This window comes from Pelobates fuscus, chromosome 5, assembly GCF_036172605.1.
Source record: "Pelobates fuscus isolate aPelFus1 chromosome 5, aPelFus1.pri, whole genome shotgun sequence".
Classification (NCBI taxonomy): domain Eukaryota; kingdom Metazoa; phylum Chordata; class Amphibia; order Anura; family Pelobatidae; genus Pelobates; species Pelobates fuscus.
The window spans coordinates 261,419,471-261,431,891 of NC_086321.1; the positions used below are offsets into that span (position 1 = coordinate 261,419,471).

At 38.9% G+C, this 12,421-nt stretch overlaps 1 protein-coding gene across 1 annotated transcript in view; it reads right to left on the minus strand.

Annotated features, from left to right (window-relative positions):
• The window catches only part of MUSK (muscle associated receptor tyrosine kinase), a 200,114-nt gene that overhangs the window by 57,418 nt on the left and 130,275 nt on the right, over positions 1–12,421 (minus strand). Inside the window, exons 6-7 of the mRNA XM_063455267.1 lie at positions 3,134–3,258; positions 2,162–2,321 (exon numbers count right to left, since the gene is read on the minus strand). Of these exons, the coding sequence (XP_063311337.1) occupies positions 2,162–2,321; positions 3,134–3,258 (285 nt within the window). The remainder of the gene's footprint in view (positions 1–2,161; positions 2,322–3,133; positions 3,259–12,421) is intronic.

Genomic DNA, 12,421 nt, shown 5'->3' on the forward strand with positions numbered 1-12,421 from the left:
GAAAGAAACATAACCCGGTACCAAAAAGCCAGCATTTGGAGAAAAAGAAAAGAATAATTAGTACATATGGATCCATCACTGTGTTGTAATTAATTTACTGAATAATGTATTTATTGACATGTACACCAATAGCATTTCAAGTTACCACAGGAGATCAATTAATTCAGAAAAGACAGGTGACAGGGCCCACTCACAGGAACATGGCCAGGTTATAGCAATTGAGAGCTATACACTATGATTTTATTCTGTAAATATAAAGGTTTTTAGCATCTAAGCATAAATAACACTATTCTACACTGTTCTAAACTGAAAGATAAAATATGAAGAACATGATTCCGTTGAAAACAATAATTCATTGAGAATCTCTAATGCACAATGTGCTAATTAAGAATAAATCTTGATAGAAAACTATTAAATGTCCTTCAACATTTAGCACATTATCCCAAAATAGCACCTGTTTTACCTGGATGAATCTCCTTCAATATTTGTAGCTGAATCATAAATAATGCTGAAATAGTTTAGATACAGATATTATCTAATTAGTGTATCTAAATTGTCATGAAAAATATCAATTTAATTAGCGGTAGCAATTCATTTTTTTTTTTTTTTTTTGCCTTTCTTCTACCTAGTGAATAAACCACTTGCTCACATTGTGAAGTATTGGGATTTATTGTGAAATCCAAAATGTATAGTTCATGTTCTGGAGCCATTTATTAGGTTTATTTATATTCCTGTGTAATTAAAGTTTGTTTGGTCAGTGAAATTATTAACACTCAGTCTAACATGTCATTTCTTTTATTGTGAAAAAAATGTGGGCACACTTCAGTTGTTACCTCAGACTATGAAGTAATATTAATTTAGTGCCATATACTGGCACCAAGTAAGTCCGATTCAGAAAGATTCCAAAAGAGTTTTGGACACACGGCATAATCATTAATTCAGAATATGAAGTCATAATGCATTATGTCACTTCCTAAAGTAATAGGAGCTGACACAAGAAACCAGTTGTATGCTCTTTGATATCAACATTTCCTTTGGCTGACATTTTATGCCACCTTCCCCTCTAATTTATTGTGATCATTCATAACTGGCCAACAGTGCTTAATGTCATCTGGCATGACATAAAATTCTGGCCAAATAACTCTTGCTGAAGCAAGTCAGGAAAACTCTGTGTTGCCAAAATACAAAAAAATTATGTGGATGTGGCTATTTCTCCTCACATTAATTTATACAGTTTATATTCACTATATTTGAAAGTTTTTTTTTTGGTTTTTTTTAAGACATGGTGTAGTTTAATTCACACTGCAACTCTTCACCTATATGTGTTTTTAAGATCTGGTTGTTTAAATCAGATGCAATGTATGGAGAAGGAAGTGCACATAGTAATGACTATAAAAGGGGCCTCATTCACCACAAAAAGGAGTAGGTTAGATTAATCTGTCCTCCTCCTATATAAAATAACCTTCATTATCTCTCCAATCAATACCATATTATTGCATATACATTTCTTCAAGACTACCATTCCTATTATCACTCATTGTTTAATAAATATGTTTTTGATCACCTGATCACCTCTCACAACACTGCAAATAAAGGGACAAAATGCAGCTGACTCATGAACCAAACAATTTAATGCCTGATTCGGAGTTCCACCCATTCCACACCAAAAAGAGAAATTATTGACATTTTTCTGTAAGCAAGTCTATTGCAAAATATATTCATAGTATTATGGATATATTTTGCAGTACACTGATTTGCCAATTTTCACTCCCTTTTGGATTGTCGGATTCGTTACAAATTTGGATGAGCTATACTGCTATATGGCCAAAGTTCTGCCATTCCATTTCTTTCTTTTTTGGACAAAGTGTGTTGGTGGAAATTTTTTTTTTCACCTTGCAAGTACAGAATTTACAATGCCAATGCTTTTTTAATATACTATTATGTATATTATGGTGACAGAAATGGGAAACCATACAACAAGGACATGTTAAAAAAAAGACCAAAGGAAACGTTGGAAAAATATCTACAACTCAAGGGAATTGTAGAGTTTATCCAACTCATAATTGAATAATTATATTTTTGCAAATTGGTTCTCAAGTCTCCACAATTCCAATTTGAACGAATAAATGTCTTTAGCGACACACAACAATTTATTATTTACCTGATATGGTGATTGTTGCAGCAGCTTTGGCTGTGCCAAAGCTGCCACTATGCTTGTTATCTGCCATACAAGTAAACAGTCCAGGTCTGGTGGCATATATATGTAATTTGGAGAAAATAACCCCATCCTTGATATTTTCGTCTGCAGCTTCTGATGGAACCTTGTGGAGAACAAATATATAGATAACAACTAGTTAAGACACCAATGATATAGCAAGATATATTTCATTGTTAAAGATTATTTTCTATTTTATACATATGTTTAAATTAGCATAATACAGTATGGCTGTTATAACAAAAAAAACCAAGAGCACCAAGTTTGAAACTTTCAGTCATTAAAGTTTCTAATGTCGACTCAGAAGAAGATAAGACATGCAACTTGTAACAGTTTCCAATGTTCTATCAACAAGGAAATAAAATCTTCTTGAGTTTCAAAACCGCAAGAAGATAATTTTGTCAACTAATAAGATACCATTAGAGGGAAGGGGGACGTTTCTCAAGGAAAATGGCAACATTTGATTTATAAAGCAATCATTAGAGAAACTAGTTTCCCTCAACATCTAGCACTTTGACCCAAATTAGTACCTGGTTTGTCTCTTAGTATTCCAACTAGTTATTATAGTGCTGGATGTCTTACTTTACTAGAAAAGCATAGAGACTATTGTTATATAATGACTTAGATAGCATATGTCTAGGAAGGAAATGATCCAATAATATAAATATATAATGCTTTGTGAAACAATCACGTTGTCTCCTTAGCGTACATTTGTTATTGAGGAGGTCACCAGAGAGGTTAATAATATTTTCTAGTGTAATTAAAGGCAAATATATACCTTTATATATCCAGTAAGATAGATAGATAGACAGACAGTGCCAAGCAGGACAATACTCTTTAATACATAGTTATACAATTAATGAAAGAAAATTGCTAATGTTTGCAGGAAAAACAATAATTTTAGCAAGTATTACTTACAGCTTTTCCATTTTCAAACCACCGTATAGAGGGAACTGGGAGTCCTGCTGCTGTGCAACGCAGAGATACTTCTGAACCAAATGTTACATTCTGTGATTCTGGACCTTTCAAGATTCTAGCGACCACTAATCGTAAACAATGCCGAAAAGATATTAGATATACCTTACTTATTCTACTTTTTATAATTTAATATTGATCACTGTCTAAACATCAATATAACACTATACGCATTTTACATTTAATTTTTTTAGTACTAAGATAAAAAAGTTCTCAGAAAATAAATCAGTTTTGGTATTATTTTAAAATGTGTCTACATTTTCTTGATCAAGTGTGTTAACCCCTTAAGAACTGAGTCAGTTGTACAAGTTGTGATCAAAACAAAATGTAAACAAAACCTGGAATTTGCGCTATATGTCTGTTCAACCGTCTTTCATATTAAGTACACCCACACATATTATATATCATTTTGTTTTTGTTTAGTAATACCAAAATACAGTATGTTATATTTGTTTTAATGAATTTATAATATATTATACATGTATAATATAATATTTGAAAGTGTGGTTTTAACTTTTTAAAACTTTTCAGACACTTTTCAGATCACATGACCCTGGAGGGCCGGAAAGGAAGAAGGGGGACTGCCTGGCTCATGAGACAGTCCCCCCGGACTGGGATCGCCGCGTATCGCCGGTCCAGGTAACTGAATTGCGGCCGGGGAGCTAACCATCATTAGGACGTACTATGCCGCCCTAACGGCGTTTATGCTCCCTAAATGCGGGGCAGCGTAGTATGTCCTAACGGCATTAAGGGGTTAGAAAGGATTCAACATGGCAAATCATGTAATGATACTACATTCCTTTCAATGAAGTACATGTAGTTTGCTGATTTGTGCCATTAAATGTAAACTAGGTTAATAACCCCTTAGAAGGACCCATCTTAGTAATATCAACATACAGAACCCATGCAGGATTGTACTTTAAACTAGTTTCTAAGGGAAATAATTTGTGAACAAGGCAGTGAGTTGTATTTGCTATTTCTATATTATTATTGAGGATATTTAAAGTGTTTACATCTGTGCCGTAATGTAAAAGCAAATTGACAAGCAATCTGTAGACATAAAACTAAATAAAGAGCTTGATTTATGAGAACTTGAAGCTCAGAAATATTTATTTCTATAAAATAAACTAGTTGGGAAAGAATGCACCGTTTGAATACATTATTTAGATCATTTATTAAACTATGCACATACATTAGGAGAAGAAAATAATGCACATTTCTTTATATAATCTGTCTATTGCTATGCAACCTGTGATTGGCTGAGACATTCAACCAGTTGGTGCAAGGACCCCTATATTATTAAGTAGGGGGTGATAGATAATCTTTCTCCACTCTTAGAGAATGTAAACCCTGAAAGGACCTGGAAAAATACTATAGTTTTGTCTATGAGGTCAAATTCCATACTCTTCCCACTCAATATATAATTCAGACTAAGTAAGTCTGATAATAGTTAATAATAGCTTTTACAAAGTAATGACAGTTGTTTCTTTTAGTACGTAACCACAGAAGCTTCTAACTGGAAACACAACATTGAAGCGGAGGTTAAAAACAAAGCGTATGAGTATCAAAATGTCATATATAAAAGCATATTTTAAAAGTTCTTTCAAAAAGAGCACTGTCTGGAAATTCCACAGTCTAATAATCTGAAAGAAATAAGTCGAAGAGCTTGACATTGCTACATAAACAGATTATTTTAGCAACAATAAATTGTTATGAATCTTATCGAGGGAGTGAGGTATGCTGTGAGGGATCTGTGTTTCTGTTGTTTCAGCAAATATTTGGAGAAATTGTAAAAAAGAAAAAAAGAAGTAATTCTTAAGTCTGTACAGGAAGTTTAAATTAATTTATATGCTGATGATACAAAACAAATTGCAGTTACACAGGTCATTCCCAGTTGGGGTTATTATTCAATGAGAATAAATTACTTTACTCTAAGAAACTTAAGTTAATTTGAATTAATGTTATTTTATTTTGATGATATTTTATATTTAAAATAACAAACCAATCGCTTATAATTACGGGGCAAGCAAATTTGCAGCCCCTTATAGTTCAGTAAGCTTTAGAAGGACCAGGACTGGCTAACAGATCAAAGGCATTTCCTGATTGAGGCTTTGCTGGATTACCAATATGCCATCATAGGAGGCCACTTTAGGCCTTTGCTCAGACAGGGACTCAGTGAGTCCTTACCATGGAAATCTAGCTCTGTCTTTGAGAGGTCCATCCCTGAGTTACCATGGAAATCAGAAGGTCTCATTGCATAGACATGGGTCTGTTTACTACCTTGAGGGAGTATAATGGTCTGAACCTCACTTTTAGAGCTCCCTCACAGCTACATGGTGCTTTTCATTGCCACACCCAGTGCTTTAAATTATTCACTGAGCACCAAGACCATAAAGGGGCTGTTAAAGTGATCTGCACCTGATAGATGTGCAGGACACAATGCTCCTCCACTTGATTACTAGGGATCCTGCAACTCAGTTCACCCTCCACCAGACTACCAGGGATAAAATCCCCTCTTTCCAAATGGTTCACTGGAGAGGGGTAATTGAAAACCTTACTACACACTCACTCAACGCCCTCCCTAACAAATTCAGACACTACACACAAAACAAAATTCAGTCACACACAACCAACACATGCAAGCATACCCTGTTCCCCCAACATAGAGTTCCACACAAACAAAACTCAGTCACTACACATCTCACACACACATACAACACTCAACCACACACACAAATCCATTCACAGAACAGAGTCCAGGGCTCTAGGAAGGGGCCTCAATTTGGCATTTCGACTAGGGCCCTGGGCAATTTTAATTCATCTCTGGGTTGACGTAGAATGAAGGAATCCAAACTCTTGGTTAACAGCAGAAAATATGTGAGCACATTTTTTACTTTTTTTCAATGAATACTATCTATGGTGTCCCTTATAAACACACTAGACCTCAGGAGTTAATTACACTATATTGGATGTATACATTTCAATTACATCTCTTTTACCCCTTCCAAGCAAGGCATTAGAGTTAGACAAATCATGTCAGTCATGTGTCTTAAAGGGGTTATGACATATGAGTAGATATTTACCCCTTCTTAATATTTATTTATTTAGCCATACATTTTAATATTTTACCACCAAGTTGTAATGATATACTTATTGCTGTTTTGTACATTTTATCTCAGCTGATCAATCAGTGTTTATATTTTCTTATATTTGCTGCCTCTATGATGCATTGTTTCCTTTGTTTTAGTATTGTTAAATGTATGCAATACCATTGCATTATGTTGTTTCAATCTAGATTTAAATCATAAGACCTATAAGTTCTTCATTATTATAAGTATGGAAGTACAAATGATCATGTATCATCTCTACCTATGAACTCACTCATCTACTTGTGGTCCATTATAATAAACATGTTTTAAATAATATTCTAATAGCAATATGAAGTCACTTTATTTATGTCCTACCATGTAATTTCCTGTTAGGTAAAAGATGAAACATCTGGTTTCCTTTTGTTGCACTCTTTAAAGTCAGGGATTTTGTAGGACTATGTCCTCTCTGTTTCCTGAACATCATTTATAAGTTTGCTTTTATCTCTTTAATCAACACTACAAGTAAGATTTAAAAAAAAATAAAAAAAAAAATAAGGCATGATTCTTGAATCTTCTGATAGGGTCCAATAGCATGGATTTAATCAGGACTTATTTGAGAACTGTAAAAAAGTCCAGTTTGCAATTCTTCACACTTTTCTCAACCAAATAACGATTCTACGTTCAAAGCTTTCTCTGTGTAAGATCCTTTCCCCGGGCTTGATAGATGGATGAGATACTATCAGGGTTACTTACTAAATTGAGAATTGAAAGGGAATTAAGAGGGAATTTTAAATTTAAGGTCAAAATAGCCGTATTGAAAAACAATCTCTCAGTCTTCTATACTATCAGTTTTGCTACTTAAATTTGAAATTTACTTTGAATTCTCCTTGAATTCTCTCTTTAGTGAAAAGCCCGGTAACTCATGTAGGTATTTCAAAAGTAGTTTTGGATGTTTGGAAAATGCTTATAAAAATCTGATATTAGAAGTAACACCACCTTGGAGTCCTTGGCTCTTTATTTACCCATGCCTCCAAGCATGGGCGTAGGAATCCCCACATATCTGGGGCATTTTTACTCGCCAGGTATATTCTTATTCAGTAAACTGGGAGTTGTTTATAATGTTAAATTTTAAGTGTGTGTGTGTGAAATTTCACAAAACACAAACATATGCAACCCCCTTTCCTTTAGAGCTCTCCCCTGCCCCATTAGTGGTCTCTCCTCCTCACCCCAGTGGTCTCTACTCTCCTCCTCCACCTCCCTTAGTGGTCTCTCCTCTTCTCCCACACCAACCTTAGTGGTCTCTCTTCTTCTCCCTCCCTTTAGTGGTTTCTGCTCTCCTCTGCCCCCCCAGTAGTCTCCCCTCCCCCTTTCCATAAGTTGTCTCTCTTCTCCCCCCTTTCCATTAGTGGTCTCTCCCTTCCTCCCCGCTTTCCATTAGTGGTCACTCCTCCCCCCCCCCCTCGTGGTCTCTCCTCTCCCCCTTTGTTGTCTTTCCTCCCCCTTCCCCTCAGGAGTCTCTCATCTGCCCCCCTCCCATAGTGGTCTCTCCCACCCTTAGTGGTCTCTCCTCATTCCCCTCTCCCCTAGTGGTCTCTCCTCCATCCCCTCCCTCCCATAGTGGTCTCTCCTACACCCCTCTACCTCCAGGGCCGGCGCCACCTGTAAGGCATCCTAGGCAGCCGCCTAGGGCGCACCTTAGCAGGGGGCGCCGGATCCCTGTGCCCGGAGTCCCCGCTGTGACTCCTCATGCTGCGCTGCCTGAGCGCTTTGGCAAGCCCCAGGCGACGCAGCACTGCTGTATGGAGGGCGGGCTGGGTTTGAGTGACCGGCAGGAGGGAGGCGCAGAGTGCTCCTTCCTGCCAGTCTCTCAATGTAGCGTGGCCAGGCGGCGCGAAACGCGGGACAGGAACCTCTGTTTCTTGTACCCGGCCGCCGGCGGAATGACAGGAAGTGCTCACTCAGTGTACATAGCCACGCTACATAGGCAGGAAGGAAGAGGAGGGTAAGGACCATTAGGGGAGGGGGGGGAGCAAGAACCATTAGGGGAGGGGAGGGGGGGGAAGCAAGGACCATTAGGGGAGGAGAGGGGGGGAGTAAGGACCATTAGGGGAGGGGGGGAGCAAGTACCATTAGAGGTGGGGGGGTAAGGACCATTAGGGGAGGGGAGGTGAGGTAAGGACCACTAGGGTAGGAGGGGAGTAAGGACCACTAGGGGAGGGGGGGAGTAAGGACCACTAGGGGAGGGGGGGGGAGTAAGGACCACTGGGGGAGGTGGGGGGGAGTAAGGACCACTAAGGGGTTTGGGAGAGGGAGGACCACTAAGGGGGGGGAAGGACCACCAAAGGGGGTAAGGAGGGAGGACCACTAAGAAGAGGGGAGGAGGGTAAGGACCACTAAGGGGGGGGTAAGAGGGTAATGGCCATTGGGGGGGAGATTACAACTAAGGGGTGGGGGAGGAGGGGAAGGTTTACTAAGGGGTTTGGGAGAGGGAGGACCACTAAGGGGAGGGATGGAGGACCACTAAGGAGGAGAAGAGGGAGTGAGAAGACCACCAAGGGGGGACTGCAGAGGGACAGGGGGCAAAGGGTGAGCACTAAGGGACAGAAGGGGAGAACACGGAGGGACAGGAGGGAAGGGGACATCAATAATTGACAGGAGGGGAGAGCACTATGAAAATGTTTTAAAAAAATAAAGAGCTGCTCCCCTCTCAGTCCCTATCCTACCCCTCAAACCCTCTCTTTTACACTACACACACACACACACACACACAGAAACATACAATGCATTCCTACAGACACACCCAAAACACACAATGCATCCCTTATGTTCACACAAACACTCATTCTCTTACACACAGAAATAAAATGCATCTCTTACACAATCAATGAACCCCTTACATACACACACTGCATTCAATTACATACACAGAAACACACCTTGCACCCCTTACACGCAAACACACACTACATCCCCTATAAACACACTACATTCCTTACACAAATTGGTATCCCTATACACTACATTCTATAAGAACACACACACACTGCATCCTCTACAATAACACATAAAACATCCCCTACACACATACACTCCACTTCCTGTGAGAGAACTCATGGGTGGGCCATGTAGGTATTAATGGGTGGGCATTGTAGGCATACTCCTGGTCAAGCCCTGGGGGCCTAGACCTTGAGCTGTGTAAGGGGCCCTAAAATGGAGCTGCTTCCTGTTCGTTAATTGTTGTGAGCACTGTTAAAAACAGTCTCCAGAGAGCCACTTCTACACCAGACCTGTGGAGCCAGACTGAGCCCATCATAAGCCTCTTGTCCTCATCTGGTGGTAAGTAGGCAATCCAATATATTATTAGTGGCACTAATCTCACATTAAATTGATACTATAGTCACCAGAAGCACTACATCATAATGTAGTGGTTCTGGTGTATATAGCCTGTGCCTGTGGGCTTCTTAATGTAAACACACTGTCTTTTCAGATAAAAGACACTTTGTGAAGACTGGCGTTGGCCCTTATGGCAGAGAATATGGGGGGGCGGCAAATTTTTTTTTGCCTAGGGCGGCAAAAATCCTTGCACCGGCCCTGTCTACCTCCCATAGTAGTCCACGGTACAGTAGCTTCTATTTCCTGTACACGGCTGGACTGACAGGAAGTGCTCACTCAGTCCGGCTGGGTACAGGAAACGGATGCTCCTGTACTGCGGACCGGACCAGAGCGCGACCACGCTACACTGAGGGACTGGCAGGAGGGAGCATAGTGTCCCCCACCTGCTCCCATCCATGCTTATGACAGGTGAGGGCAGGAGGGGATGTTAGGATGTCACCCTATATTTTTAATTAATAGAACTTTTCATATTCAACCATTGTGAGATATTGCGACACGTTGTATACTTCAGTATCTCTCCTTACGCATCCTCCCTATATTTTGCTGTTAAACTCTTATATAAAACAACGCCAATGTGCCTTATGCCATTCACTTTCAGCTCAGCTGGGTTTATATGCTTTTTGCTCTTTTATGTATAGGTGATCATCCACTTTTGTGCAGCCTAGCTGGCAGTCTACCTGCTCATTATTGTCACAGTTATCAGTTACATTAGACTTGGTCTTACCTTGCCACATTGATTTATAATCTTGTGTTCATAACCAACTAACCAATGCTCATTCATTAATTTGCTTAGGTAAAGCTTCTCTAACTATGTAATGATGGCCCTAGAGACCTCATACTAATATAGTCAGGCTATAGATATACTAGTTCTTATATGGGTAGGCTAGGCTTTTCATATTCTACCATGGTGCGATGTTGTGGCATGTCACAAATGTCATTGTCTCTCCTTAAGCATCCTCACTATATTGGGTTGGAAAACCTTTATAAGCAACAATGCAGCATATGTACTGTATGTCATTCATTCATTTTTAGTTCAGCTGAGCCTATATGCTCTTTGCTCTTTTGTGTATATTGTATAGATGATTATACACTTTTATGCTTTAGATGCTCATTATTGTCATTATTGTTAATGGCTTTACACTCGACCTCAGAATGCCACCTTCATTCATAATCTTGTTTTAATAACCAACTGGGATAACACAAAATACCTTTAAATAGCTAAAATGCAAACCACCAGTGTTAAAGTGATCAGTGCATAAACAAATATTTTCAACAACTTAACTTATAGGTACATAGCATCCCACGGTTGCTTCCCAGTTAGCAGCCACATAAAACAGATATATACAAGATAGGAAATTTTGGGATCTTGCTGATGTGCCTAAAAATAAAGGACAAAAAACATAGTGCAATATAGTTTGGAACCAGTTATTAAACATAGAATTCCATTACACTCACAGATTCCAAAGGATAAAAGCGTGTTAGATGTGCCTCCCCACGATGTGAAAGGGGGGTTAAATAAGAATCCACCTTCAATAATGACCGCAGGGTGTCCCGGTTGCTAGGATAATTCAATGATCCAGCCACACCAAAAACAGCTCCCATAAATCGGTTTAATTGGTAAATCAAGAAATAAAAGGTTATATAAAAAACATTAAATTATAAAAGTCCACAGGTCCTACGCGTTTCGTTCTGAATGAACTTCCTCAGGGACCAAATTGATAAAAAACAATGATCAGAAAAAAAAATCTAACATTCCGCTTCAAATACAACACTTAAATAGGGCTAATCCCTTACAATCCATTGGTGGTAAACTGTGGGCGTCTCTCCTTCGGAACTTTCCCATTCGTTCTCTGATTTTCTCCCATCTGTTAAACGTTACCGGCTTGATGAGCGTTCCGGTCTTCTCCTTTAGCCACACTTCCGTGTTGACACACGTGTTCCGCTTGCGTTTCAGCCAAAATGGCCGTGCGTTCCAAATGAAAAAAACTGTGTAAGGGCTTATCAGCTCCCCCTCTGGTCGCCAGAGGAATTCCTCACCAAATTGATCTAAACGAGAAGCCTATTAATATACAATATCCAATTGCTTACATTAAACGTCCTTTTAAATTTATATACATAAAAAGTTCAGTCATTTTAAAAAACAAGGTGGGGCTCCCTATCTGAGTATCCCACCTGTTGATACAAGAAAATAATAAAAAACAGTAATAATATATATTTTACTTAATCTATTCTCTTGTGAAAAAGTGATGAAGTGCCATTAAATGTGAACCAATTACAGTGTGTATATTAACCTTATTATTTATCTGGTAACTTTTTTGCAAGAGATTGAGAATTTAGAATGGTGTGACAATTATAGTTGGGCCACACTAGATGTGGCCTCGCTTTATACAGTAATTAGTCATGATTTGGGTCTAGAAGCAATAACTTTCTTTTTGAACCAGGATAGAACTATCACTCAAGACTTTGGGTCTTTTATTATCTCAGGAGTAAAATTTATTTTGGAGCATAATTATTTCTTTTTTGATGACTCTTTTTATTTACAGTTGGTGGGCACTGCCATGGATACCAGGTTCGCCCCCAGTTATGCCAATATTTACATGCGCAGGTGGGAAGATCTATGCGTATGGTCGGGGCATGACTGGGTGGAGAACCTGGTCCTATGGCGGCGTTACATCGACGATGTAATAATTATTTGGAGGGGGTCGGAGATTGAATTTAGGTCTTTTGTTCATTATCTCAATCAGAATGA